Genomic DNA, 27,685 nt, shown 5'->3' on the forward strand with positions numbered 1-27,685 from the left:
TCTGACCAAGTCCCCCCCACACACACACACACACACACTGGAGTGCAGGTACAAGGCTCTCCCCATTACCTCTCCCCCAGCCTATAGTGTAAGGAGCAGCTGCACCCCCAGTTCGGGAGGCCTGGCCCAGAGTCTTAACCAACTGGCCTGATGCTCTTCTGATACTTTTCTGGTTGCCAAAACAGATTTTCCAAAGGTTGCAACTGAAGCTCAGCACCACCGTCAGTGGTCTGACCATGGCAGGGTAGAAAAAACTGATGGCATCTGCGACTTAGAACCCTGTCCCTTTATTAACGCCACTTGGAACCCTCACTGATTTACTAGGTAGCCTGATTTTGCTGATTTACACTGGCCTCGTTGCCAGCAATAGCCTGAGTGAGAAGAGACTTGGTATCCACTGGCATCCCACCTCAGCCAGAGGATGGATTAACATTGTAAGTAATAAGTGTGGCCATTTCATTTAGCCTTGTTTTAAAATGCATATAATTGGGCCTTTTATATATTGTTATTTTTTTTGACTATAGTATGCAAGGCTCCTGAGAATTCCATCGAGCCAGAATTCCATATCTCATTCAACTTTATTAGAACTTGCCTTTGGCATAGACATTTCTGTTCAGCTCTTGGGAAAAACTTTTATTTACTCAATGGCATTCTATTTGAAAAAGGAAAATGAGTTACAAGTGACACTAAATTCCTTTCAGATAAGTGAATATTCTCTTACGTTGTAAGGAAAGCCAGAGCCATAGAACAAATCTGGGCGTGGGTACCAAGCAAACTGGAGCTTAAATTTGTTGATGTTTTATGACATTGGGGATCCAACCCAGGGCCTCACACCTGCTATGCAAGTACACCAAGCCCTCAGCTCCACGGCTGAATCTTTTTTCTATTCTGTTTACAGTTTTATTTAGAAACAACAACAAAAAGTGTCTCGGAGGTGACATTAAAACTCACCTTATCAAAGCATAAAGAAATGAAGATATATTGCTTGTGGTGTCAATTTATATATCTACATTGATGTAAATCGATACAACCTCATTTGATACAGCATCAGGGACCACGGCCATGGTGGCAGGTACAGTGTAGGAGCAGGCATCGGATTTGTCCTCATTCTTTATTTGTTTCTTGGTTCCTGGGAGAGACAACTCCTATCCAATTTTTACTCTCAGTGCTCATGATGTCTAATAAACGCTGACACTAAAACTGGATTTGGGGACCAGGGAGACGTCTCAGTCAGTAAGAGTGTGTACTGCTCCTGAGAGGACCCAACTTTGGTTCCCAGAAGCCAGGTCAGGCAGCTTCTGACTGTCTGTGACTCCAGCTCCAGGTGTCTGATGTCCTCTTCTGTCCTCCGCAAGCACTTGCACTTATGGGCACGTACCTAAGGACAGTCACGCGCACATAATTAAAAATAAAAACAAACTTTAGGAAGAGAGAAACAGGTGTTTGGTGCAGAAAGCTTTCTCTGTATGACTACTGCAATGCAAAAGGAAAGGTGAAAATATCCTGTCTGAAAGATTAGACGTTATGTCAGGATGGAGAAGAAAGGAACATAGAGCAACGATTTCCTAAGTACAGAGTTTCTGTTTTGTGTGATGGAAAAGCCCCACAAACCAACAGTAGTATCAGGACATAATATCATGAATGTAATAAATCATATCATAAATATAGTTATTTAATGAATACTGCGAATGTAATCAATGAATACCACAAATGTAATTAATATCATGAGTGTAATTAATGAATATAATGAGTATAATTAATATCTTGAATGTAATTCATGCCACTGAAGTGTGAGCTTAAAAATGATTACAATTGCAAATATTATGTTCATTTAAAAAAATAAGGAATGTAATCACTAAAAAATAAATAAAGTGAGCAAAGATGAGGCTAGACAAAAATAAATATGGTGTCTGTCTTTTCTGTTTCCCTCTCTCTGTGTATATTTCTCTCTCCTCTCTCATCTGTCTCTCTCTCTCTCTCCTCTCTTTTTGTCTCCCTCTGTGTGTGTGTCTCTCTCTCTCTCTCAGAGCTCAGAAACTTTGTCTCAGCTTGGAAATGTTATGTGATGGCATGCACATGTGGAACAGTCACACTGATGTAGAAAACCGTAGACACAAAGGCTATTCTTACAAGAACCTCTAAACCAGCCCTTGCACCCAGTAATGGAACTTTCTCGCCCTCTGCTGTTCGTTAAACATAGTACATGGCATCCTGAGGTATTTAGGGGGGGTTTGTGTGTCTCTAGGCAGATGCTGCCATCTTCTGGTCACACTTACACTTAGCAACCCTGCAGAGGCAGACTAGAAGCTTCAAGGGTCTATGTGACCCATATCTCCAAACAGGTCTTGGAAGGTATGAAAGCTCAAGAGACAAGCAAGATGACCACTGCGAGAACTTCCAATGGCCTCAAAGTGCCTTCCTGTCTGGTGGGAGCTCTTTCCTTAGAGTTGAATGTTCCCTTTTGGAGGGAGCAGGAGGCTCATAAGACTGCATGCTCAGAAAATCATTAGTAACAAAGCCCCTCCCCCAGGTAATAGAAGCAGTAACAGCTGCAGGGGTGTGGACAGACTCCACTTGAGAGCTGCCTGCAATCTGTGCAGCTCCAGGAAGCAGCTTGCACGAGCTGTCCCCCACACTGGAGCAGGCTTTTCATTGACGCAGCTCCCTTTTTCACCCCTGCTGTTTGAAGGGACCCCAGTAAATGCATAGCTTACCAGGCTAGAACTGGGTGGAATCTTTGATCTACAATCATTGTTCTATCCTGGGTGAGGAGATGTTTGTCTACAACTCCCAGGGAAAGTCATACAACACTGCCACCCACATATCAAACTAAACTCAGCTCATAGTTTTCTGGTCTATGAAACATCTTTCTAAGGCTTACAGGGTTCTGAAGGATCAGTGTTATGGATGACGTCATTGTAGAAAGGGTAAGAGGGTAATTTTACCAATAATTAATTTTTACATGTTATCTTCACATTAAAACAAATACATGTGTATTCATATATATTCTCCTTTAATCATTGATTTTACAATATGTAGCTATTGTTTTTCTCTCTGGGTCCCACCAAACCCCGGCAGTCCCATAGCCCACTTGTAAAATTAACACACAGATGCTTATATTATTTAAACTGCTCAGCCATTAGCTCAGGCCTGCCATTGTCTAGCTCTTACACTTATACTCAGCCCATTTCTGTTAATCTATATGTCATCACGTGTTCCGTGGCTTTACCTGCTGTCTATACATGATGTTCCCTGGACGGCAGGCTGGCGTCTCCTCCAGACTTCCACCTCCCAGCCTCTCCTCTCTGTTTGTCCTGCCTATCCTATACTTCCTGCCTGGCTACTGGCCAATCAGCGTTTTATTTATTCACAACATACAGGACATCCCACAGCAACAATATATGTTATATATTATTGATTTGATAATATATACATTATATAATCAATGATTAAAGAAGAGGAGGCCATGGATTGGGGAGGGGGTAGGAAAAACATATATGGCAGGGCTAAGAGAAAGGAGAGGGAAGGGGAAAATAATATAACTATGTTTTAATTGAAATTTAAATGAGGGAAAGAAAAAGCAAATACGCATGTACTTTAGTGTATAATGTTGTCTTAGTTGGGTTTCCGTTGCTGGGATAAACACCATGACCAAAAGCAACTTCCGGAGGAGAGGGTTTATTTCATCATACAGCTCTCAGGGCATACTCCATCACTGAGAGAAACCAGGGCAAAACCTCAAGGCAGGAACCCAGAGGCAGGAGCTGATGCAGAAGCATGGAGGAGTGCTGCTTACTAGCTTGCTTTCTGTAGCTTTCTTGGCTTGTTTTCTTATACAACTCAAGACCACCTACAATGAACTGGAGTCTCCCATATTGATCATTAATCAAGAAATGCTCCACAGGCCAATCTGGTAAGGACATTTTCTCAACTGAAAGGATTTGAAATTTTTTTTTCTGTGAAGAAATGACTGGAGACACAGATATGCTTATCAAGATTTAAACATCATATACAATATATTCAGGTATCCAAACACCATGTGGCAGCACTCCATCATATGTACAAGTTTAATGTGTCAATTAAAACATTGTAAGAGACCAGTATGAAGGCACACACCTGTAACCTCAGTACTTCGGATGCCGAAACAGGGGGATTGCTGTAAGTTCAAAGTCAGCTTGGACAACACAACACATGCCAGGCCAGCTAGGACTAAACAGCAAGACCTTGTCTCAAATAAAACAAACAAATAGAAAATTGTCATATGTACATGAGTATGGTACCCAAAGTAAGCACAAATAAAAACTAATCTCTACCTTGGGAGATTTGGAGATGGGCAAGCAGGATGCAGAGCAGTGAGAGAGGCACACTTGCATAGGACTAGGAGGGAGGGCCTGGCTTTCTGGAACAAGGATTTGGGGCTGAACCCTGCAGTTCATAGGAAATCACCAATGTAATAAATTGGTATCAGTTCATTGTTTCTGGCCATGCTGTGGTTGATAAATGCTCATTTGATGAGACTAGAGGCAAAGTGAGGAATCAGATTCTTAGAGATGCCAGGCAAGGGCAATGACAGTCAGGGAGGGTGGTGGCACGAGGCGAAAGACGACAAGAAGGTAGGTGCCAGACGCACACTTGACAGACAGGAGGGGGATGGTCACTTATGCTATGAATTTTATGTCAGATTCAAACTCCTCTCCTTGCAATGAGAAATAAGAGCACTGTGACAAACAGACGGGCGGCAGACCCGAGAGCGCTCTTGAACTGCATAGCTTCCAGGACTCCACACTAACACAGCTCAACACCAGCCAAATCACCAGCCAATCAGGAAGGCTGATGGAAGGCCAGTCATCTGTGGGACCGTCTGGAAAAGACCCTCTGGTCTTTTAAAAGTCCCTCACATCGCAAAGCTAAAGGGCCATCAACCCACTCTGAAAATGGAAATGGATGCGGTAGGGTTTGCCGGACACTGCCAGCAGTACTCCACCTCCTGGATAGTTTTACAGTATGGGCAGCGCTAGCCCATTCGGATGAATGTTTCTCAGTTTCACTCTGATCCAAAGCAATCATTCAAGGGCCTAGAGGTTTATAAAGAATTAAAACTGGGCAAAGGTCATTCCTCTACATTTAGCAGACTCCCATGGGATAGTACAAGTTGCATAGCTTTTGGACTCAGGTGGACCTAGCTGGGCTTCTCTGTTCTGTTACTGGCTTTGAATAAAAAGATATAATCTCTCTGGAATTCAGATCTCATTTATCAAAAAAAAATGGGGAACTAGGACTTGTTGGTACTGTGACAGGAGGTATCAAGAAAACATAAAAAGCTGGTTGCCAAAGGAAGACAGGAATTCCCCCCACAACCCCCATGCACACCCCCAACTATGGTCTACATATAACACAGCAGAGCATGCCCAGAACAGCCCACTACCTCTTAATTTTGGTACTCACGGCATTCTATTTATGCCATCAGGGAACCCACCAATATTTAAGGTGAGTCTTCCTATCTTAATTGATATAATCTACATAATCCTCCACAGATCTGCCCAGAGGCTTGTTTCTACAAAAAATTTTAGAATCTGTCAAGTGAACAATCAAGATTAGCCATCATAATGATCTTGGGATCAACTCCTCTGGAAGGGGAGGAAGCAGGACTGAGCAGGGGGGAGAGGTTTTAATGAAAGCATCAACTAATCTCCCCCGGAATTTTGAAGATACGATGACTCTTTAAACTGCTCCAAACCAAGCAGGCCAGGTCTCTACACCTCACCTCCAGGGCTCATTTACACCTTCAGGCCAGTGACCACTAGATGTGGGCAGCCCCAGGAAATGCGCAGGATCTTAAACCAGCTCACTGCCTCACTGAGAGAACTCCTGAAAGTGGATGACAACAGAGGGTATAACACCGCATTTCAAAAGTGGGATGGGATGGTATAAGTGCAATGCTCACAACCTGCTGCACTTGTGTTAGAAATGTGTGGGTGCCTCAGCAAACAGTCTCTACTGAGTGTCCTAGGGGTGGGGAGGAAGGTGGCACTTAAATTGAAGATGACTTTTGCTAAGCCCTCAAGTTCTCTCCCATAAAAGCTGCTGGTGACTTCACCCAGAAGCCATAGGAAGGGCACACAGCTGGATGGTGTGTGCTTCTGTCTAGGTCATAACTCACAAAGAAATGGAAACTCGGAGCTGGAAGGGAAGAGGGTTTAGAAGAAGACACAACCAAGGTTGGATAAAGCACAGGGACAAATAGCCAAACGAACGGAAACACATGAACTATGAACCAATGGCTGAGGGGTCACCAACTGGATCAGGCCCTCTGAGTGGGTGAGACAGTTGATTGGCCTGATCTGTTTGGGAGGCATCCAGGCAGTGGGACCAGGTCCTGTGCTCATTGCATGAGTTGGCTGTTTGAAACCTGGGGCCTATGCAGGGTCGCTTGGCTCGGCCTGGGAGGAGGGGACTGGACCTACCTGGACTGAGTCTACCAGGTTGATCTCAGTCTGCGGGGAAGGCTTTGTCCTGGAGAAGATGGGAATGGGGGGCGGGCTGGGGGGAAGGTGAGGGTGGTGGGAAGGGGGAGAACAAGGGAATCCATGGCTGATATGTAGAACTGAATTGTATTGCAAAATAAAAATTAAAAAAAAAAAAAAAGAAGAAGACACAGCAATGGAGAAGACTAGTAGATTTGGGCTTTTATGGGCTACGGATCTTCCGGAAGTTACAAGCCTTCACAGACCTCAATATCTCAGTTTCCTCGTGGATGAGAGTATTGGCGTAGACCACATGGTGACCATTGTTGCTTGGCAAAGTTCCAGTATTTCAACTTTGCAGATCACAATTTCCAGCACCCTTTTGAAAGGATGAATGGCGCTGGTTGGTCGGTGGAAAAGCCACAAGCCATGGCCATGACTACCAGAGTTATAAAGAGCTTTATTAGAATGAAATAGGGGATAGGAGGGAGGAGCCAGGCCTGGTGGGGGAGGGAAGCAAGGAGCAGAGCAGAGAGCAGAGAGGAAACAGAAAGAAGAGGGTGGGGGTTTGAGTCCAACTTTTTAAGGCGGGGATTTCATCAGCGCCTGCTGCTGATGTAAGATGTTAGATCCAAGCTGCGCATGTACAGAATCTTAACATTCTAGACTTTTTGCTTATTATAAAAAGCAAGTGAATAGGAATAGTGGTGACATTTCTCCCAGAAAAACTGCTTCCAGCTGACTTTGTGGGCATCAGTTGGCTCTTGGGGGTAAGGAAGGGGGTCTTCCAGAGGAAGACAGGTATTCTGGGGTGATGGGCTGCCCTGCTGCCTTGGAGCTGTCCATCCCTCTTGGCTTGTCACTCTGGCTGCTTTTGTATCTGACAGGATGCTGGTGAGACAGGAGAAGCCTGAAGTAGATCTGACCTGTCCAGAAGGATTTAAGCTGTTTTCTGGAGCTTGGGAGAAATTTTGAACATGTTAAGGAGCAGCCATGAGAAAGTTAGTGACCATGGTAGCATTTAGTACTCTGTTTATATTGGTTAGTGTTAATGAGAGAGACGGAGAGATTGGAACATGTTTTAAGCTTTACCAGAGACAGATTATTTTAAAGTCTGTTTTTGTGGAACCCAGATGCTTTTGGGTCTGGGGGTGTAAATACCTTTTAGCTGTTACAGTTTCTTATTTGATGATCTCTGGACTCCAGTTCTGTGGTGGTTCTGTACCATTAGCTGAGCAGTAAGTTAGAAGTGGGAACTGGGAAGAGAAAAGCTTGTGGTGCATGAGAACTTCTTTTTTTTGGAATTAGGGACAAGGCAGAGATCAGGGCCCTGTCTGTGTACACGAGGAGAAGAAGCACAGGCAGGTGGGTCTGGAGTGAGGCACATGGAAGGAGCAATGAAATGAAAGCTCCTACCTTAGCTGGAAAATCTTTTCCCATTAAGTAACCCTGAAAGTGCAATTAAATCTGGTGAGGTGGGTAAGGCTGTCCTGTCTACCCCGACAATCAGGAAACGAGGAGAGGTGAGACCCCAAAACTCCCAAAGTGGCTCTGGTGTCCAGCAGGAAAGAAACAGACCACTTCCATGCTGCATTCTGGGTTCCTTGCACGCCTGTGGCCAAGCCTAGGTCTGCTGGAGGTCTTAGCTTGATGTTCCCATGCAATATTGGTACCAGAGGGCAGTCAGCTGACCAGTTGTCTTCCTAGGCAGCACTTTCAACAAGGCTCAGCTGATAGCCTGGCAGAGCACTCACTAGCCCGCATGGCCTTTTTCCTCACTTAAAACAGGGACCCAACAGCTTTCAGGAGCCAGCGTGTGCCAGTACTTGGCAATCTTGTTCTCAGGTTTTTAATCTCTTCCCTGATACACCTTGAATGCCACAGATGAAACTTTTGCCTGTGGGGTCAGGAGTCTTGCTCTCCAGATGCTTAAGTTTTAGTCCCATGTCTGTGCCTCTCAGGCAGCTTGAGAATGAGTGGGAGGAGTTAAGGTGAGCTAGGGTGAGAGTCAGCAGAAGCAGCCTGCCCAATACTGGAAAGCAGAAGTCAGATAGACAGAAGTGGATGCACATGGCAGGGGGCTGTAGGGGAAGGGAGAAGGGCTCAGAGCTTTGGTAGGAAGCTTGGGGATAAAGTAACTCTTTTCATTTGCCCATTTTCTCGCAGAAATTTCCATGAAGCCAATATGCAGCCAAATTTACTGGTATCTGCCCCTATGTCCCATGGCTACAGCTGAAAGAGAAAAAATAAAAGAATAAAATAACAAACCGGGATCCTAAGCTCCTATCTCAAGTGTCCTTGAGGTAGAAGGATCTAGGAATCAGCAAAGGTTACTCAAACTGTCGTCACAGTATGAGTAAAGGCTGGGAGCGTAAACAGCACATGGACCACCCAGTGGTCTGACAGCATCCTATACTTTATCAAGATAGAATGTGTCCTTGCCAGTGCAGCCCAAAGACCTCCCCCCGCCCCCCAGGTCTGGCGAAAATAACATAGGTCAGGCTGCAGCCACGGGGAACGGTGGAGGACTCACATGTGGTGGGGAGACACGGCGGTGGGCGGGAGCAGTGTGTGGGTCCAGTGGCTGGGAAAATGAAAAAGCAGATCTGGCAGTCACCGGGCAGTCGCAGGTCCTTGGCTAGGTTCCTGACATTCAGCCCCAGACGCTGAGTGCACAGAATTTCCTATCCAAGTCACAGCACCAATGAAAGGATGAACACGGTGCTGGTTGGTTGGCAGAAAAGTCATGGGCCACAGTCATGACTACCAGAGTTATAAAGAGCTTCATTAGAAGGAAATAGGGGATAGGAGGGAGGAGCCAGGCCTGGCAGGGGAGGGAAGCAGGGAGCTGAGCAGAGAGCAGAGAGGAAACAGGAAAAACAGGGTGGGGGTCCAAGTCTGACTTTTTAAGGCGGGGATTTCGTCAGCGCCTGCTGATGATGTAAGATGTTAGATCCAAGCTGCGCAGGTACAGAATCCTAATACCTTTTACTTTCATTTTTAATGATTCTCACTATTATGCCTTTTTCTTCGGGAAATTTTGTTCGGCTTTGGTGAAGGATGAAATGTGTACAATGGTAGCCCCTCTAAACAAAATAATTCTTTGGAAAAATCCCCGCCACTGGGGAACCATATAGCGCGATAACTCTACCTACTCCCACACAAGTTAATACCAAGCTGCTAGAAAATTTAGGGAAGTAACATGTACTTGATGTTTGATAATCAAGATTTATAAATTCCTATGGTCTACTGAGGTTCACAGTAGTATTTCTCTAGCTTTGTCTTTGCTCACTTTAAGCTTTAGCTGTTTGGATAAACTGAGTCATACAAGAAATGGCAATATTCTATAATGGAATTTCTGATCCCCCAAGAAAGTCCTTTCCCAAGGCCAGGCCTTTAGACAAGTCTCCATTTCCTCAGGGGCTTGAAGAATGTTCTTGCTTGCTAAAAAGGAGTCAAATTCTTATCTCTGGCAAGAGGAACTTGTTGGTCCTTCATTAACATATGACTGGTGCCTACTGTTAAGGTCACTGCTAGATTCCTGAACCCCCATCTCTAGCTACATCCCAGCTCACATTCCTCCTTTCTTCCATTTAATCCGATGTGCAACTATACAGTTTAAAAGGTGTATTCTTTTTTCAATAAACAGGATGACAGTCATCCTGATTCACCCTCAGATAGGGTCAGTCTCCTTCCCCCCACCGACTCCACACATCCTCTTTGGGACCTGAACCCCACCAAACTGGTTTCCAGCAGAGTACGTCCCATGGTGCTGGTCAAATAACCAAGAACACAACAGTTAACTTTCCATGGATGAATTTCTACACCAACTTCTATAGCACTCACACTCACTTTCACCCACCAGACCTTCACCTTAACATCCCAACTACTGCATACATCTGCTACTCACTTGTCAGCTGCTGCCTACGCAGTTACCTCTGGTAGAGGAGCTTGTCATATCCAACATGGCATCTGATTCTTCTATTGGACAGTAGTATTCATGAGCAAGTCTTCACTCACCTCTCTGCTTCCTTTATCATACGGCAGATGCCTGCGTGCAAAATACTCTCAAACCTTCAGCCTCAGCTCTCCTGGCAATTTGTTTCTAACTTTTGTTCCACTATTGACCCCATCCTACTCCCATTTGAAAATGAAGATTTTGTGAAAAGTCAACTCAAAGTGAGTTGTTAGAGTTCTATCAGTGTGTATAAAGATGATTAAATGTGGTTATAAAGGGATGCTGGGGAAGTGAACCAGGCAGTAGAGTGCTTGCTGCACAAGCATGAAGACCTAACTAAGTTCAACACCCATAACCCATGTAAAAAGCTATTTACGATGGGATGTGCTGGTGATCTTAATGCTAGGGAGGTAAAGCCAGGAGGATCCCTGGGGCTTGCTGGTCAGCTAGCCTACCCCAATAGGTGAGCTCAGGTCCCAGTAAGAGATCTTGTTTCAAAAACCAACATCTGAGAAACAGCATCTGAGCTTGATCTCTGACCTTGGACTTCCCCAGGCTCATTTACCTGTCCACATATATACACTTAAAGGAATATACATAGATAAATAAGTGTTTAATGTCATTTAAACACTGTATCTCCTTAATGAGAATGTCCAAGCTTTCTTCATACAAGACTAATCTTTTAGACTTATATAAATTATTTACATTTATCCCATGATAGGATCAGTTCTGACCTGTGTTTACAGTTCCTATAGATTCACCCTCACTTCTTTCTGACTCTGACAATTCAAGGCTGTGCTTTTTAGTCAGCTTTCCTAAGTACAGGAAATACTGTTATGCTTAGATCATGGGGACCCCAAAAGACCACCATGGAGACCAAATCCTATATGTAAAAACAAAGAGCCTTTATTTCAAGCTTGAGCTTGGTGTCTCTGTCTGTCTGATGCAGTGGTGAGAGCAGAGAGCCCTGAGCCCGGGCTGTGTAGGGGTTTTATCATAGCAGAGGTTGGGGTGAGGGGATTTTCAGGGTTCAGGACCCTGATTGGCTGGCATATGTCTAGGGGTATCTTGGTAAAAATGGGAAATAGGTGTGACTTATGCTCAGGGACATCTGGCTATCTTATCTAATCTTATCTAACCAGTGGAATGTTTGGGATGTCAGGTACTTCACCTTAGATGCTGGCCCATCCCTGGGTGGATCCCTGGGTGGTGTCAGCTTATGGCTTTTCCTGGATCCCGGGGTTGCCTGGCAGTAAGCCTGTCATGGCAGCTGTGTGGTCAAGCTGTTCTGCCCCCTCCTCCACTAACTTTCATGTCAGCCCTTCTTAGCCACAGCCATGTTGATCTCATTCATTTTATTTGAAATATTCCTTTCAAGAAACTTATTTTTAAAATATAAATTCATTAAAGGGAATGTTATTTCTAAATTTGGCTACTAATGTGAATTGGCTTTGGAAGTAGAGTACAAAAAAAAAACCCAAATAGAAGGAAAATAAATCAAATAAGTTATATTCTAGGAAAAAAAAAGAGCTGCTTGTCCATGGTTTTATTTAAAAGGGGATATTCAAAGTTTAGAGTTGTGTTTCAGGCATCTTGACCCAAAATACAGGTTTATTTCTTAAAACTTTGAAAGGAGATTAACATTAAGTTAATTAAGATAAACATTAAGTCATTCAATGTTATTGTGTCACCTGGGCCACATAGAGCATGGTAACATTTGCCCCACACTGATCTAAGTTACTCATAAAAAGACTATATTGCTGGGGTGTGAATGGAACATGTATACCTTTAATTCCAGCACTCGGCACGCAGACGTCACTTGATCCCTATGAATTCAAGGCCAGACTGGTATGCACAGCAAGTTCTAGGCCAGCTAGGGATGCATAGTGAGACTTTATCTCAAAAAGAATTCTATTTTGACAGATTTATATGTTTGTTGTTTATAACTGGGATCTAGCTTAAACACAGACATGCCTGTTATGAATTACTGTGCAGGGGAGACCCTCGAGGATATCCCATGCCTGCAAGGAAACATGCGGTAGCTGTGGCGGCAGCAGCCAGTAATTCACAACCCAGATGCTGCATCCTCATGAAGAGCTTATTATAATAGAGAGATGAAGAGAAAGATAGGAAAAGAGAAACAGAAAGAGAGAGAGAAAAGAGAGAGAGAGAAGTCAAGGTTACCACCCCTCATTGGAGGAAAAGCGGAAGGGAGAGAGGAGGGGGAGGAGTTTGTCCTTAGAATGAGGCTTTTATGTCAGAACGCAGATGGTGCCAAGGGGGTGGATTTCAAGGGGCGGGTCAGAATATTAACATTCCTCCATTTTGATTATTATTAAAAGAGGTGAGTTATGGAAGCGAGTGGGGGAACAAGGGTGCTGAACTCTCAAGGCTACTTCAGCTGACAGGGGGTAAAGTGGGGAAGGACTACTGGGAGTCACACATGGTGGGAGGCAGGAGTGAAGAAGCATTCAGTTAGCTGTCATTGTGGAAATCTCAAGTGTCTGTTCCTTGAGGTTGCTAGGAGAAAAAAAAATAGATTGTCCACGTTCATTTTTTTTTCCAAAATAAACTGAGCAGATAAGGAACAGATAAATTGAAGCATTTAAAAGTCAGTCAGAAAGAAATATAGATGGCCATATCAATCATACATTTCCATTCGCACATAGGAAATAGACTTTGTGAAAGAAAGTAGCTGTACATCCAGGCAGGAGAGAGGAAGCTGCCCCCTGGACTGTGGCATGGGGTGAGCAGCCGCAGGGCAACGAACCCAAGCCATGGGTCGGCGGCAGTGGTGGGGACAGGGAGCCACAGGTGCATTTTTTCACAATGAGGTATAAGGCCCAGAAGACTGACATACAGCATCCCAGAGGGTTAGCAAGGGCCAATAATAACGGTGCAAGATAGCCAATGGACCATCATCACAAAGGCTATGGGCCATGGAATTGAGAGGGCACAGGCTATCTCCATATACTGTCGCATAGGGATGGGGGTAAAGGGCTATGAGCCTAAAAGACATGTGGTATGAGCAAGTGAAATGAGATGAATCTGACCTCCAGCATCCCAGAGAGTCAGCGAGGACTAATGAATGGCACAAGATAGCCAATAGACCATCATAACAAAGGCTATGGTCTGTGGAATTGAGTAGCACAAACCGTCTCCGTATGCCATCACATAGGGATGGGGATTGAAGAGCTTAGAGCCCCAAAGACATGTGGTACCAGTGAGCAAAATGAGATGAATCCTCACTTGTGGGAAAATGGCCAGAAAGGAAGGGAGGAATCTTACCGATCCAGTAGAGTCCCTGATGGTGCTCCAGCCTGAAAAAATGGTGGATGGTACAGGATCTCAGAGTTCCTCAGACTGCCAGCAGGCAGGAGAAAGCAGTGGGATTGACTGGCAATGTTGGGCACCAATGATACAAATTATTGTGTGTGAGTATCCCACAGGTGCAAGGAAACATGCTGGGCAGATGCAGCGGCAGGCTGGGCATGGCGGCAGTGGTAGCAGTAGCCAGTAATTCACAACCCAGATGCTGCATCCACATGGAGAATTCATTATAATAGAGAGATGAAGAGAAAGATAGGAAAGAGAGAGACAAAGAGAAAGAGAGAGAGAGAGAGAGAGAGAGAGAGAGAGAGAGAGAGAGAGAGAGAGAGTCTGAGGGTGCACACCTTGTGGGGAGGAAAAGTGGAAGAGAGAGAGAGGGGAGGAGTGTTTCCTTAGAATGAGGCTTTTACGTCAGGGCACAGAGTGCTGCCAAGGGGTGGGATTTCAAGGGGCGGGTCAGAATATTAACAATGCCTGTCATTCACACCAAATCCCTTATGAGGAGGAGAACATTTGCACTGCAGATGAATCAGTTGGGATTGGGTACTCCACAGTCCTCTATTCTCTGTGATCAAAATGCATCCAAAAAAACCCACATATGGTTGCATGAACAAGACCTGCATAATGACAACACCAGGTTGCATACCAATGTGCACAGGGGAAATTCCACATGGCCCCATCCCTAGATGAAGAGCTATCTGTGGTCAATGGCTGCACAGAAAAAGGGATGACTACTTTTCTCTGTAGATGGGTTCCCATATAAGATGTCCAATCCCAAGTAGTCAGCCCTGGACACATGTACATATGAGCAATGCTGAATGGACTCGGTAGGTTGAATATACATGTGTGCATATACACATACATAGACACACAGGCATATGTATACACATGTAACAGTAATAATTAAAAAGAGAACATGAATTTGGGAGGGGAGACGGGTGGAATTTGGGAGGAGGGCAAAATGGAAGTGATATACAGTGCTCATGAAATAAAACTTCTTTTAAAAGAGGAAAAAGAAAACTGGCATTTTACATAACTCTACTGAAGCTATTATTTTAGTCTCCAATTTGCAGATGAGGTACAGATTATGGGTGTAAATAATTTTTCTTGGGTTGCACTTTGTTGTTTTCAGACAGATGGTTGTAGAATGTGTTATAGAACAGTTCTTACTGGCCCATGGCCAAACATCTAATCTGACAAATGACCAGTTGTTCCTTTCTCAGGAAATCTGTCTCTATGTATAATTCAGCATGGTCTCAGACTTTCAATCCTCCTGCCTCAGCTTCCCAAAAGATGGAATTATATGCATGTGTCACCATGCCTGCTCTCTTGAGTTGCACTTTATAATAAGAGGGTGCCAGGCTTGGATCAGGAATGTCTGGCTCCAAGAGCCATCTTTTGAAAAACTCTACCACAAGAATACAAATGAAAAGCAGACACCAGAAGCTCTTTTCTGGAACAGTTTGGTTCTCAAACTTGGACAGTAGAGCCACCCGGTGGGCCTGTGAAACTCAGATCTCTGAGTCCACCTGAAGTGTTCCTCTCAGTAGGTCTGGGATAGTAGCCAGCATCTTGAGTTCCCAGCCAGTTCCCAGGTGCTGCTGATGCAAGGGAGTCCATATATCACTTTTCCTGGAGCTTGACCTCAATCAATATTCTTTCTTATTTCTGGGTAAGTGCTCTGCAAGGCCAAGTGCACATCATCTACTGGAAATTTTTTAAGCAAATGCACTCATAGCTGAGATACTCTGTCCCAAAGAATCTTGCCCTTTGAAGGCAATTCTGGGCATCTCTATTCTCATCAGGCTGCTGTTGACTTCTGCCTGCAGCCCAGTTAAAAAAAATCAGTGGTTTGTGGAATATACCCATGAACACAAATATGCTTTGGGCGGCTGGTACCATGTTTTTGTCTTTGTGATATCTTTAGTAGACTGCCTGGGCTGTGGCCCCACACATTGACTTAAAGCCTATGTAATGGGAAAACTGTCTTCTTGGTTACATTTTGTGTGGAAGTCTCCTGGGTTGGCAGAGGATTTTGTTTTCACCATTTCCTCGTCAAGGTCACACAGAACTGAGTCACAAGGGAAGTGCCCCGTTGCTGATGAGGTGCTTCCCCACTGGCACGCTTGTTTCTAGTACTCAGCACATTTCCTCCTGCCTAGTCTCTAAGCTCTGTGATGGCAGAACCTGCGAGAGCAACATTTTCTATAACTTTCTCAATAACTAGCAAAGTACCAGGAATGTTGTGGGAGGTCAAAGCAGGTTGAACAACAATTCAATTGAGTTGGGACAATTAAATAATCCTGTTACCATTTGAGAGTCCAAGTTTTTATGAGCTGAAATATATCCCTTTTAGGATTGGAGGCTCAGTAGTAGTATGCTTACCTGGCACACTCAAGGGCCTAGGTTCCATCTCCAATACCACCAAATAAACAAGCTTCATTTAACTGCTGTATGAGATTTAATTGCCATCGTGAAGGGGTGAGAGGATGGACACTTGATGGGACTCTGATGCTCAGAGTCCTGGCTTTTGGAAAATAACTAGGATTCACTAAGATTGCTAGGGTGGGCTTCCCATGCTTTAAAAGAACAGGAAAAGACCAGAAGGGATACACAGGCATGCCTTGTGTCTCCAGTTATCTGAAGTCCTGTCACCTCAGGACTTTGCCAGGAAGAAGGCTATCACCAGGCATGGCTTCTCAGCCTTGTGCCTCCAGGACCATGAGCCAAAATCAACTTCTGTCTTTATAAAGTTCCCTAGCCTCTTGTGTTCTGCTTCACTGTTGAAAAACAAAATGGAGGTTACATTCACTTACAAGATGGAGAGAAAGGCTAAATGATATGAAAGGTCTTCATAATAATGATGGCTACTGCCTTCATTGTCTTTGCAATAGGCTGATAACTGTTATAAGCACTTCCCATGTGTTATCAGTCTAGGTCACTGGTTCTCAATCTTCCTAATGCGAGACCCTTTAATACAGCTGCTCATGCTGTGGTGACCCCTAACCAGAAAATTATTTCATTGCTACTTCATAACTGTAATTTTGCTCTTGTTGTGGATCATAATGTAAATATCTGACATGTCGGATATCTGATATGTGACCCCGAAAGGGGTCACAACCCATAGGCTGAGAACTGTTGGTCTAGGTCCTTCACACAATAGCTGTGTTTTACAGATGAGGAAACTGAGGTGGAGGGAAATGATTTGCTTAAAGCCAGAGAGCTTGTATGCAGCAGGGAAGACAGTCCGGCCCCAGGTTCTTTTCACTAATGTGCCCAGTCTCTGAAGAGAGGCACATTACCACCAGGGGGACTTGAATGAGAATGCTGCCCCCACCCCCATAGACCCATGTATTTGGATACGTGGGCCCTAGGCAGTGGCACTGTTTGGGAAGGTTATGGGACTTTTAGGTACTGCAGCTTTGCTGGAGGAAGCATGTCACTGGTGGTTGGCTTTGAGAGTGGATATCAGTGGGAGTCCAGCTCCCACCTTTTGAAGGGTTCTTGAGTAGAGGAAAGAGAGGTAAGAAAATAGCAGATAGAAAGACAGACCTAGATGACGAGAAGAAAGACAGAAACACAGGATAGCTTCAGGAGGGCCTAAGTCAACACCCAGTCACCCAGAGATTTATTCAAAAGGGCTTTTTATAATATGCCAAGGGGAGAGGCAAAAGACCTCCCCCTTGCAAGATCAAAGCACACTGTACAGCCAAGTGCAGACCCTTCCAAACACCTGGTAAACAAGCCCATGGCCAAATCATCTCCTTATGCAGCCCTGCTGGGTAAAGCAATCCCAGATTCTCTGACCCTGAGTATGTTAGACCTCCACAGTTCCCCCTTCTTAATAATATGTGAGGTTCAGAGCTTAACTCTATGCAGCTCCGAATCAGTGTTCCACTAAACAAATAGCTGGAATAATTATAGCAATCCTTCTCCTCCTTATGGCTGCTACACCTCCCAGTAAAAGAACAGAGGATAATAAAGATGGAATGGCCTTTTTGAATGGGTCTAAGATGATGATAGCAACAGAGACTTCGGACTCCAGCAACAGGTAAAGCAAGCCCAGATTCTCTGACCCTGAGCAAGTTGGGCCCCCGCACATATCCTGGTCACACTTGCGTTCTCTGCTTCCTGCATATGAGTAGAAATGTGATCTCTCAGCTTCCTGCTCAAGCTACCTGCTGCCACTCTGTCCCTGCCTTATGGACTCTAGCCCTCTGGAATGGTAAGGCCAAATAATCTGTTTCTTCTGTAAATTGCTTTAGTCATGGTCTCTTATCACAGCAACAAAAAGTAACTACTATATCCCTGCCCCGCTTCTAAGGAAACCCACTTTCCCAGCCTCATCCTGTCCAGTGGCTGCCTGCCGGGGCTATGCTCTGAGCACTTCCCTGACCAGCCTCCACTGGATCCTTTCCTAGTCTTCACAGTTGGTTTCTTTCTACCTTGGTTCTAATCTATATTAATTAACAGCCCTGTGGTGACTGCCAAAGCCTCCAGGAGACCCAGTGCTGTGGGCACTCCAGATGAAGCCTTGCTCTGATAGGATGTTGGCCTGGAGATCTGGACAGCAATGAAAGGCCTCTTTGGGACAAGAACCCAGCTGTGAGAGGGACCACAGGAGAAAGGGACAGGTCTGAGATGTCAAGGACCCTGCAGGGAACAATAATACCTGGGGGGGTGGGGAGCTGGGACTTTTCTGGAACACAGGAGTGCTGGCCTGGATCTCTGTTGATGAGTTGATACTTCTGTACCCCTGGGCGTGCCCAGGGAGAAGGAGTAAACTCTCATTATCTGACGTTCATTCACTGGGCTGCTCAGGAGCATTTATTGAGAATTTGCTGTATGCCTATGGCTGATGAGTGAAGTCCAGCTGATGTTGTACCCAGAGATGCCCTGGATACCTGCCCACCACATGGCTGGGGCCTCTTCCTTCCAGCAACTTCACATGCACAGACTCAGTGGACTCTAGGAATCATCTTTATTTTTTGGTAGGCCTTAAAGGGATGTGAGCACTGGTGGGTCCTCGTGGCCTAGCAAGGGCATCCTTGTCCCTGGCAGCTCTCCCAATGGCTCCAAATGATGCTGCTCCTCTTGGCCAGCCTAAGGGCAGCGGGAGCAGGTTTACTCAGACACCCACTTGTCTGCACCTGCCAGCTCCTGGTGGCTCCCTCAGCATGTCCCAGTACTGGAGCTACCTGGGCCTCTCTAAATCCCCCTTCTCAGGGGACCTCCGGGGGCCCCCACTTACTCCTCTTTAGCCTCTGCTTCTGTTCCCTGGGTGCCTACCTCTCCTCTGTTGTTCTGGGTTTCCGTGATGCTCTGTGACTGCCCCCCACATTTATTCAGTTCTGTCTTCAGCCTATGAGAAAAGCAGACAATAGAGAACGAGCAAGTGCCCAGGGTATCAGGGAGGAAGAGTCAAGACAGAGGCCTGAAGAGCTGAGGCCCAGGTTGAGGGGCATGACCTTCTCTTACCCACAGTTCTCAGGGGTCTTCTGGGCCTCCCTGGCTGTCTGCAGCCGCCTCTCCACTTCCTGCAGCTGGGTACGCAGCAAAGTCCCTGCAGGCAGTGTCTGGACATCAAGGTGGGTTCTCTGAGGCATTGGGTCCCACCACCCATCACTGCCCGAGAGCCTCACTCTCCAGCAGCAGCTGCTCTTTGCTGCCTTCCATTGCGCTGATCTCCTGGGTCAGGCGGTGGTGCAGGACCTGCGAGGAAGGAGGCCTGTCTCTCTGTCCCTTGTCCTGACTACACCTCCAGCCCACCCCTCTTTGCACTTTCGACAAAGTCCTTCCCTCCAGTAGGTCACTCACTCATTTTTTTAACTCTGCAGTTTCTGCTGCAGCTACAGACTTACTTCACACCAATGTCCCCTCATATTTCTCAGAATCTATTTCTTACAACTCTTCAGATCCTCACTCCCCAGTTGCTATTCTTTGAATGTTCCAGAAGTTCAGATCATTTCTCAAGAATGCACACTTATCTTCTGCACTCAAGTGCTCAACATGTGTGGTCAGATGCCAACAGATCAGAGACGGTGCCCCAGGCTTACAGGATCTATCTGCTTTGCCTTCTTGGCTGGAGTCTGGCTATGCATTTCCCCTGCCCCTAAGAAACTTGAGGTGGAAAGGGTCTTTTGGTATACTGCTGCCTCTCCCTGCCTGGAATGTCACCTGATGCTCCTATCTGCACTGAATGAAGGTTTTCTCAAGGTTCCCGTGGGTCACTTTGAGAAAACACAGAATCCATAAAAGCCATGACAACACCCAGCAAAGGATGCTCGGTATGGAAGTGAGGGATGGGGCAAAGCGACCAGCTGTGGGGTCAAAGGTGACAGGAGAGAGGAGTCAGGGTCTCTCCCAGAGCACTGGGCCTGAGCAGGGCTAGGGACCAGACCACTCACACACTAAAGCCGTGGGAGGAATGGAGGTTGGAAGGGACATTGTCTCTTACATGGAACTCCCAGAGGTCCTTGCGCTGACTTGTCAGATCCTCCAGTTGCTCTTTAGCATTCAACCTGTGGACAGACACCCAGCCTTGAAAAGTTAGGGTCAGGACCCACTTGGCAGTCAGGTTTGGGGTGCCTCCTGCTCAGGCCTTCGGGTCCTGCCAGTGCTTCCCTTCAGGGGTCTGTAAAAGCCTCCTCTCTTCAGCACCTTTTCTTCCAGCAAGCTCCACCAGACTTAGCTTAGCTGCCCACCAGACTCCAGGCTTAGGAATAACTCCTCAGTCTGAATGCTGACAACTGGAATGTATGCTTCCTGGGCAGGGACTGGATCATTCACAGTCAGACTCTGCCTGAGCCCTCACTCTCTCCAAGAATGCTTCTCATTCTTTTGTTACAGGTGATCCGTTATGGATCCCTATGGGGGACCACAGCCCTGTCCATCTTGTTGCCCCTACAAATGTGCCTCCCCATGAAAACTATATGAGGGTGCAGTGGGTCAAACTGTTGAATTTACTCTATCACCACCCATAATGATGAGGGAACTATCCTGTCTTGGTGCTCTGTTCCACAGAAGGGAAATACGGAGTGTGTATCTAGGACTCATTACACTAGCTCTGGCCTCTCCTCCTCAAGCTGGGGCAGAGCTGGGAAGGACTCTTACCACTGAGTCTCACTTTCCCTCTCCTGGCAATGCTTCTGGAGAAGCATCAGAGCCTCTGTGGAGAAAGCAGACAAGACAGCCTGATGAAGGACCTTGGCAGAAGAAGGTTAGGCAGAGTCCAGGGGCCCCACATGACCTTGGATGCTGGTGGGCACTCCAAAGACTTGCGTGCATCCTCCATATGAGTAGCCAGGGGAGAGAGTTGGGAGAAGCCCCATGACCCAGCTTTCAGTTGGACTCTTGTGGCTGCTCAGGAGGGTGGGCTTTGTGAAGCAGTGGGAAGAATAAAGAATGGCGAATACCTTTTTTTTTGCACAGGACCTCCTCTAGGTGTCCTTTCTCTTCATTTACTGTAAAACACGGTGACACTTTCAGCCTCTGGAGGCTACATCCCTTAACCCTACTGCAATTCCATCCAATAGGCAAAATCACACAGAAGATGGGGGAGAAGTGAGGTATCTTCTTTCTACCCCTGTCACCACCTCCCACAGGGCCCCCGATTCCTTCCTCCATACCCCCACATCCATGTTCTCTTAAGTGCCAACAGAGTCAAAGGAGTGACTATGACGAAGAAAGTACAAGTTTGTGCTGGAAAGAAGAGTGAACTACTAAAGAAGGAAATACCATGTTAGAAAGAAACTAAGCAGAAGCAGAGGGAGGGAGAAGCAAGGTGGAGAAGGGGTAGGAATCCGTTTTTAGATGAAATCATCCAAAATGGTCGTGTTAGGGCTAGCTGAGCTGTGAGCTGAAAGATAACACGATACAGTGGGCAATCTGAATTGTATGGGCGAAGGGGACTGCAGGCGAGGGCACAGCCTGGGCGAAGGCCCTGAGCCATGTTTGGAAGTGCCAGCAGCGCTCAAGGGACCCACTCACAGGAATCTAGTTCCCGATGCATGGCCTCCTGGAGAGCTTGAGCCTCTCCCAGCTCTTCAATGGATCTCTTCTTCGCTGGACCAAGGAAAGGAAGAAGGGACTGTGTGAGCGCAGCCCTGCTACTTTTCTGCGGCTTGTGACATGGCTTATTCTTTTTCAGACAGCCCTGCGTGGGAGGTACTCACAGTCCAGGCTCCTTCCTGCTGGTATCAATTGGCCAGTCTAGGTTCCCAAATTTACCTTGCTGCAGCTCATTAATTCGATGAATCAGGTCCTCAATCTGGGGTTCCAGGCTTCCCTCTGAAGAAAGAAGGCAGATTGAGCCAGAAAAGACAGGTGCTTGGCTGTCCCAGGCAGCTAGAGTAGGACTGCTATCTGATGCTGGGTTTCTCCTGTTAGCCACCCACAGGCTGTTCTGGAGCACCTGCTTTGTGTTGGAATCTGTAACAAGTCCTTGCAGGGCTTGCCTTCTGGGTGGGTGGGGGGTGGTGGTGGCTATGACTCAATCTGGTGGCAGCACCAGTTACAACGATGACACATGGTGGGGTGTTACAGAACAGATGGGTATTAGTGCTTCTTGATATGGAAAGACCCCAAATTAAGGGAGAGAAACAGACCCCATACACGGTGGGGAGGGGTGTGGGGAGTGGGAGCTACTGCAGACAGAGGGAACAAGGATGAATCTCCTACAGTGCGAGTAGGTCCATAGCCACAGAGAATGGGTATGCGAGCAGGAGGAGCAGAGAAAGCAGGAAGGGAGGATCTGCAGGACCACAGTGGAGGAGCCCTCCCATGAGCCCCACCCTCTTTGGGGGCGTAGCAGAGCAGGCTGCTTGCCATTCCTGCCTTCTTGGTCTCTAGCTGTCATGAAGGCAGCAGGGCTTTCCAGTGACAGGTGGCACCTTGCAAATTCTCAATGACTTTTTAGAGAGTCACTTCTGACCTCACAGCCCATTTTACCTCTCTACAGGGAGAAGCCTTCCTTCTGCTCTAGATCAAAGATGAGTCACAGGCATTGGAATATAAAGCTGCTTTACTGGGTCTCACTGCCAGCCCCTAAAGCAGCCTGGGGTTCATAAGCTTAGCGCTGGACTTTTCAAGATGACAGACTCCCTTTCTAGGCACTTCTAGAACAGTAACTGTCCTCCAGGGTGCTGATCGCAACTGGCAAAAATCTCTGCGGCCCAAGGGCATTATTTCAGTGGAGATGGTCGGGGTAGGTCACTACACATCTCTAGTCCTGCAGTTTCTATACAAAGTTTAGTCCAGGCAGCAGCTGCAATGAACTGTGTGAGCTAGAGGGAGATGGAAAAGGGAAGGTTCCCTTTTGTCTGACGCAAATCAGTGACTACAACAGCGAAGCTGAGAATGGGCTGGTGGGGCGGAAAGGTCTTACTTCAAACTCAGTATTTGCTCCATTGCTCCAGGGTACTCAATGCAAGCTGGCTCCCAAGCTCCTTCTCAACAAAAATGCCAAGTGTAAAATACTCTGTATTGTCCTTTGTCATTTGTGGGTTTAAAAATGACAAGAAATATATACCCATGGATGCTGTTTATTTTAAAAGAATCTCTGGAAAACACTTGATCATTTCATAACTGCTGCTATAGGAAAGTAGCTCAGTAGTACAATGGTCCTAGGTTCAAGCTGCAGAACTGACAAATAAATAAATATTGTTGCTTGTCTGTGGGTCAGGAAAATGAATAAATAGGTATGTGGTTAGATGGATGGATGGATGGATGGATGAAAAGATGAATGGGCTAATGAATGGAGTGTGTGTATGTGTGTGTGTGTCTGTGTGTCTGTGTGTGTGTCTATGTTCCCCTGTAAGTGGAGGATTTTCCATCCTCTTAAAGATTTTGAATTTTTAACTGTAGGACTTCATTTTTTGGCTCAAAGAATAAAAGCAAATAGAATAAATACATGCAATAGGATGATTTTCCAGAGTTGTGAGTTTTAGATTGTAGCCCTGTTTGTTCAAAATCCGAGACTCAGACACAGGATACCTGACCTTTCTGCAGCTTTTTTACTGTCTCCAGCAAGTCTTCAGTCTTACTCAAAGACGTGGCCTGCCCTGTAGAGATGAAAACCACAATTACAGGATCCAGTAGGAGTAAGGATAAAGCCAGGAAAGACACAGACCCTGGTAGAAGAGCAGTGAGGATTCTGTAGACACTCCCGGCTACAGCCAAGGCTGGGCTGGGGGTCAGGTTTCCACTACAGTAGGGCACCTAGGGAACCCTTTCCTCTGTATCAAAGGATCATGGTATGTATTAGATGAATCAGCTTCTCCACAAGAGGACAAGAGATCCTCCAGAACTCCCCTAGTCAAAGTCAGGGTGAGAAGAGTGTATCCTGGACTCTGCTGCTGTTCAAAGTCATCATGAATTCTAACCCATGCAACAGGAAAGGGAGGTAGATTACATACTGATGTCTTTACAATTAATTATAGCCCTAATGTGTAAATTCTAATGAACTGATGGGTCTAGATATGGCTACTCATGCTGCTAATACATATTTATTTAACTCGTGTGTGTATGTTGCAGTACATGTATAAGTACCTCTATGTGGAGCTACATTTATTTATGTGGGCAAATGTATAGGCCAGAAGTCAACTTCCCTGTCACACTCCACTGTATTTTTTGTGACAGTTTCCCACTGTCCATGGGGCTGGCCATGTCAGCTGGACTGGACAGCCAGCCTGAGTCTGAAAATCTCCAACCCTCATCCCTACTTACTCCATGCTGGGGTTACTGTGGTGATATTTCATTTGTGCTTTAATAAATAAAGCTTGCCTGGAGACCAGAGGAAAAAGAGCAGCCATTATAAGCAAATAAAGAAGTCATGCAGTAGCAGCACACGCCCTTAATCCTATCACTTAGGCAGAATCTCTGTGTGTTTAAGGCTACACTGGAAATAGAGCCAGGTGTGGTGGCACATGCCTTAATTCCAACACTAGTTAACCATGGAGATATGGAGGTCTGTACAGACAGACAGAAAGTGGCAGCGCTGTGTAGGAAGAGGAAGTAATGGAGGTGGACAGAGAGCAAATCAGATGGCAGAACAGCAAGGCATATAGAAGTGGGTAGGCAGGAAGTCGCAGCATCTGGAAGCTGCAGAGTCGGTGAGGTAAGGTTGGCTGGTGGCTTTCCCTATTTCCCTGATCTCCCTAAGGCTTTCACCCCTATATTTGGCTCGGTGTTTTTTTTTGTTTTTGTTTTTGTTTTTGTTTTTTAATAAGACCATTTAGAAATTCGTCTGCAGGTTACAGACTGACTGCTATACTTGGCGGGGGTCTAGGGATCTGAACTCAGGTCCACACTCGTGCAGCAAGCACTTTACCCACTGAACCATTTCCCAGTCCCTAATCATTTTAAGCAGAAAGAAGTGGGTGTGAGGAACCTCTTGATGTACAACCAAAACACTGTTTATGAAAGCAAAAAAGAGCCCAATGAGGTGCTTAGTCCTACCTCAACTTGATATGCCATGTTTTGTTGATATCCATGGGAGGCCTGCCCTTTTCTGAATAGAAATGGAAGAGGAATTTGGGGGGAGGGGAAGTGGGGGAGAGACTGGGAGGAAAGGAAGGAGAGGAAACTGTCAGGATGTAAAACAATAAATAAAGAAGAAAGCAAGACCCTACCAAAAAAGTGGAATTACTTTTTAGTACTAATCTAGGATACATACAAAGGACAGGTGAACATGGTAATGATGTTATTGGGAATCTACTCAATATTATGAAGACTAGGAATCAATACACACACAGACACACACACAGACACATACGCACACGTGCAGATACATCATAAAAAGATTGGGGGGGGGAAATCCGACATTAAGAAAGACTTGTGCCTACATGTCTCATGCCTCACTTGAGGCAGGGACAGACCCCTCACCAGAGGGCAGGAACCAGGGACCTCTCTGTTCAGCCCAGTCTTGTCCTCCCTTCCCCTTAGACTGTTGAAAGGCACAAGGAAGATGGTGGGATATTCACTGTTGTCCTTGCCAGAAAAGGTAACTTGTAGCTTTGTTCTGCTCTTAAACTCTCAGTTTGGTGTCACAGTTTATCTTGTGTGGGTTTTCATTCCTGAACCTTGGTTAAACTCCTTAGGTTTAACCTCTTGGCCTCAAAAATATTGAGCAATTGCATTACCTATCTCCCTCCTTATTACCACCTTGATTGGTTATATACTCTTATTTGGAGTACTTAGTGTACCTCTCCACTCAACTTCATTCATACAATTATATGTAACTACTAAAAATCAACAATGGAAAAACTACCAGCATTAAGAGATATTCTCATTGGTAAAGTTAACAGAATGTTCTTCCTTGAAGCCAAAGAATTTAACAGCCAACTCTGTTTTGGGTGTAAAGATCCTAAGACCAAACATTTGTAAGTTTTGGGTTGAATAATTTTGAACATAATTACACTGAGTGTCCCTTTAATACCCAATAGTGAGATCTAAAAACACGAACATTGATCTCTAAGATTGAGTTCAGTTAATATTGTAAATGCTTTCAAACATGAGTTTGAATGGACAGAAGAAATAAAAAAAGAGAAAGAATGACCTGTAGCCTATTTCAACGAACTACAATGGACTGAACGTACTTGGCTCCTGATTCAAGCAAATACACTTTTCTTTTCTTTTTTTTTTTTTTTTTAAAGATTTATTTATTTATTATGTACACAGAAGAGGTTGCCAGATCTTATTACAGATGGTTGTAAGCCACCATGTGGGTGCTGGGAATTGAACTCAGGACCTCTTGAAGAGCAATCGGTGCTCTTAACCTCTGAGCCATCTCTCCAGCCCCAAATACACTTTTCATGATGCATAATTCTATAGATTTTTTTTTCAAGACAGGGTTTCTCTGTGTAGCTTTGCGCCTTTCCTGGATATCACTCTGTAGACCAGTCTGGCCTCGAATTCACAAAGATCCACCTGCCTCTGCCTCCCGAGTGCTGGGATTAAAGGCATGTGCCACCACCGCCCAGCTTCTATAGATGTTTTAGCACAAGCTCATATTACTTTAAAATTCAAACAAACAAATAATGCTGATATGGACATAGTTGAGCATGTATCTTTGTGGTATGACTGAGCATTCCTTGGGTATATGCTCAAGAGTGATATAGCTGGGTCTTGAGGAAGACTTATTCTCAATTTTCTGAGAAACCGCCATACTGATTTCCAGAGTGGCTGTACAAGTTTGCATTCCCATCAACAGTGGAGGAGTATTCCCCTTGCTCCAAATCCTCTCCAACATAAGCTGTCTTCAGTGTTTTTGATCTTAGCCATTCTGATAAGTGTAAGATGGTATCTCAGAGCTGTTTTAATTTGCATTTCCCTGATGACTAAGGCCCTCTGGATATGGAAGATGGTTGTTTGGCTCGAGCTGTTTGGGGGGCACCCAGGCAGGGGGTTCAGGATCCATTCGTGGTGCATGGGCAGGCTTTTGGGAGCCTGGTGCCTGTGGTGCGATGCCTTCCACAGCCTTGGTGCAGTGGTGAGGGGCTTGGATCTGCCTAGGCTCAGTGTGCCCGGCTCTGCTGACTCCCCATGGGAGACCTTGATTTGGGGGATGTTGGGATGTGGGGTGGATTGGGAGGGAGAACTAGGGGATGGGAGGAGGGAGGAGGTGGGATCTGTGGGTGGTATGTAGAGTGAGTAGAAAATTTCTTAATAAAGAAAAATGAAAAAAAAGAAAAAAAATCAAACAAACAAACAATCAGGAAGAACGCCATAACTTCTTGAAATCAATGATAAAAGCTCAAATACTAATGACCTGCTCCTTTCTATAGAAAACTGGACAGAGAAGAAAATATAGCTCATAAACACAGACCACAGGCAGAAAATGTAATAGTAAAGAAAGTCCCTTAGCCTCAGACCCCAAGGTCCCCAGTCTCTCTTCTTCTTCTCATTCAGTGATCCAAGCTGTGGATTGACATAC

At 45.6% G+C, this 27,685-nt stretch overlaps 1 protein-coding gene and 1 pseudogene across 4 annotated transcripts in view; one reads left to right on the plus strand and one right to left on the minus strand.

The window, feature by feature from the left end:
- Positions 1-862: 862 nt before the first annotated feature.
- The window catches only part of Syce1l (synaptonemal complex central element protein 1 like), a 31,925-nt gene continuing 5,102 nt past the window's right edge, over positions 863-27,685 (minus strand). The window contains exons 2-11 of one of the 4 annotated variants that reach the window (XM_059263956.1): positions 23,751-23,813; positions 21,982-22,041; positions 21,742-21,816; positions 21,168-21,215; positions 20,866-20,920; positions 20,210-20,273; positions 19,395-19,464; positions 19,231-19,315; positions 19,042-19,114; positions 879-1,378 (exon numbers count right to left, since the gene is read on the minus strand). In XM_059263956.1, coding sequence (XP_059119939.1) covers positions 1,163-1,378; positions 19,042-19,114; positions 19,231-19,315; positions 19,395-19,464; positions 20,210-20,273; positions 20,866-20,920; positions 21,168-21,215; positions 21,742-21,816; positions 21,982-22,041; positions 23,751-23,813 — 809 coding nt within the window. In that variant the 3' untranslated portion in view covers positions 879-1,162. Of the gene's footprint in view, positions 1,379-12,731; positions 12,943-18,714; positions 18,856-19,041; positions 19,115-19,230; positions 19,316-19,394; positions 19,465-20,209; positions 20,274-20,865; positions 20,921-21,167; positions 21,216-21,741; positions 21,817-21,981; positions 22,042-23,750; positions 23,814-27,685 lie in introns of those variants that run through there. The other 3 variants (XM_059263959.1, XM_059263958.1, XM_059263957.1) reach the window with 3 other exon arrangements.
- LOC131910358 (phosphatidylinositol N-acetylglucosaminyltransferase subunit P-like) lies at positions 25,718-26,136 on the plus strand (annotated as a pseudogene).

Source organism: Peromyscus eremicus, chromosome 5 (genome assembly GCF_949786415.1).
Source record: "Peromyscus eremicus chromosome 5, PerEre_H2_v1, whole genome shotgun sequence".
Taxonomy (NCBI): Eukaryota; Metazoa; Chordata; class Mammalia; order Rodentia; family Cricetidae; genus Peromyscus; species Peromyscus eremicus.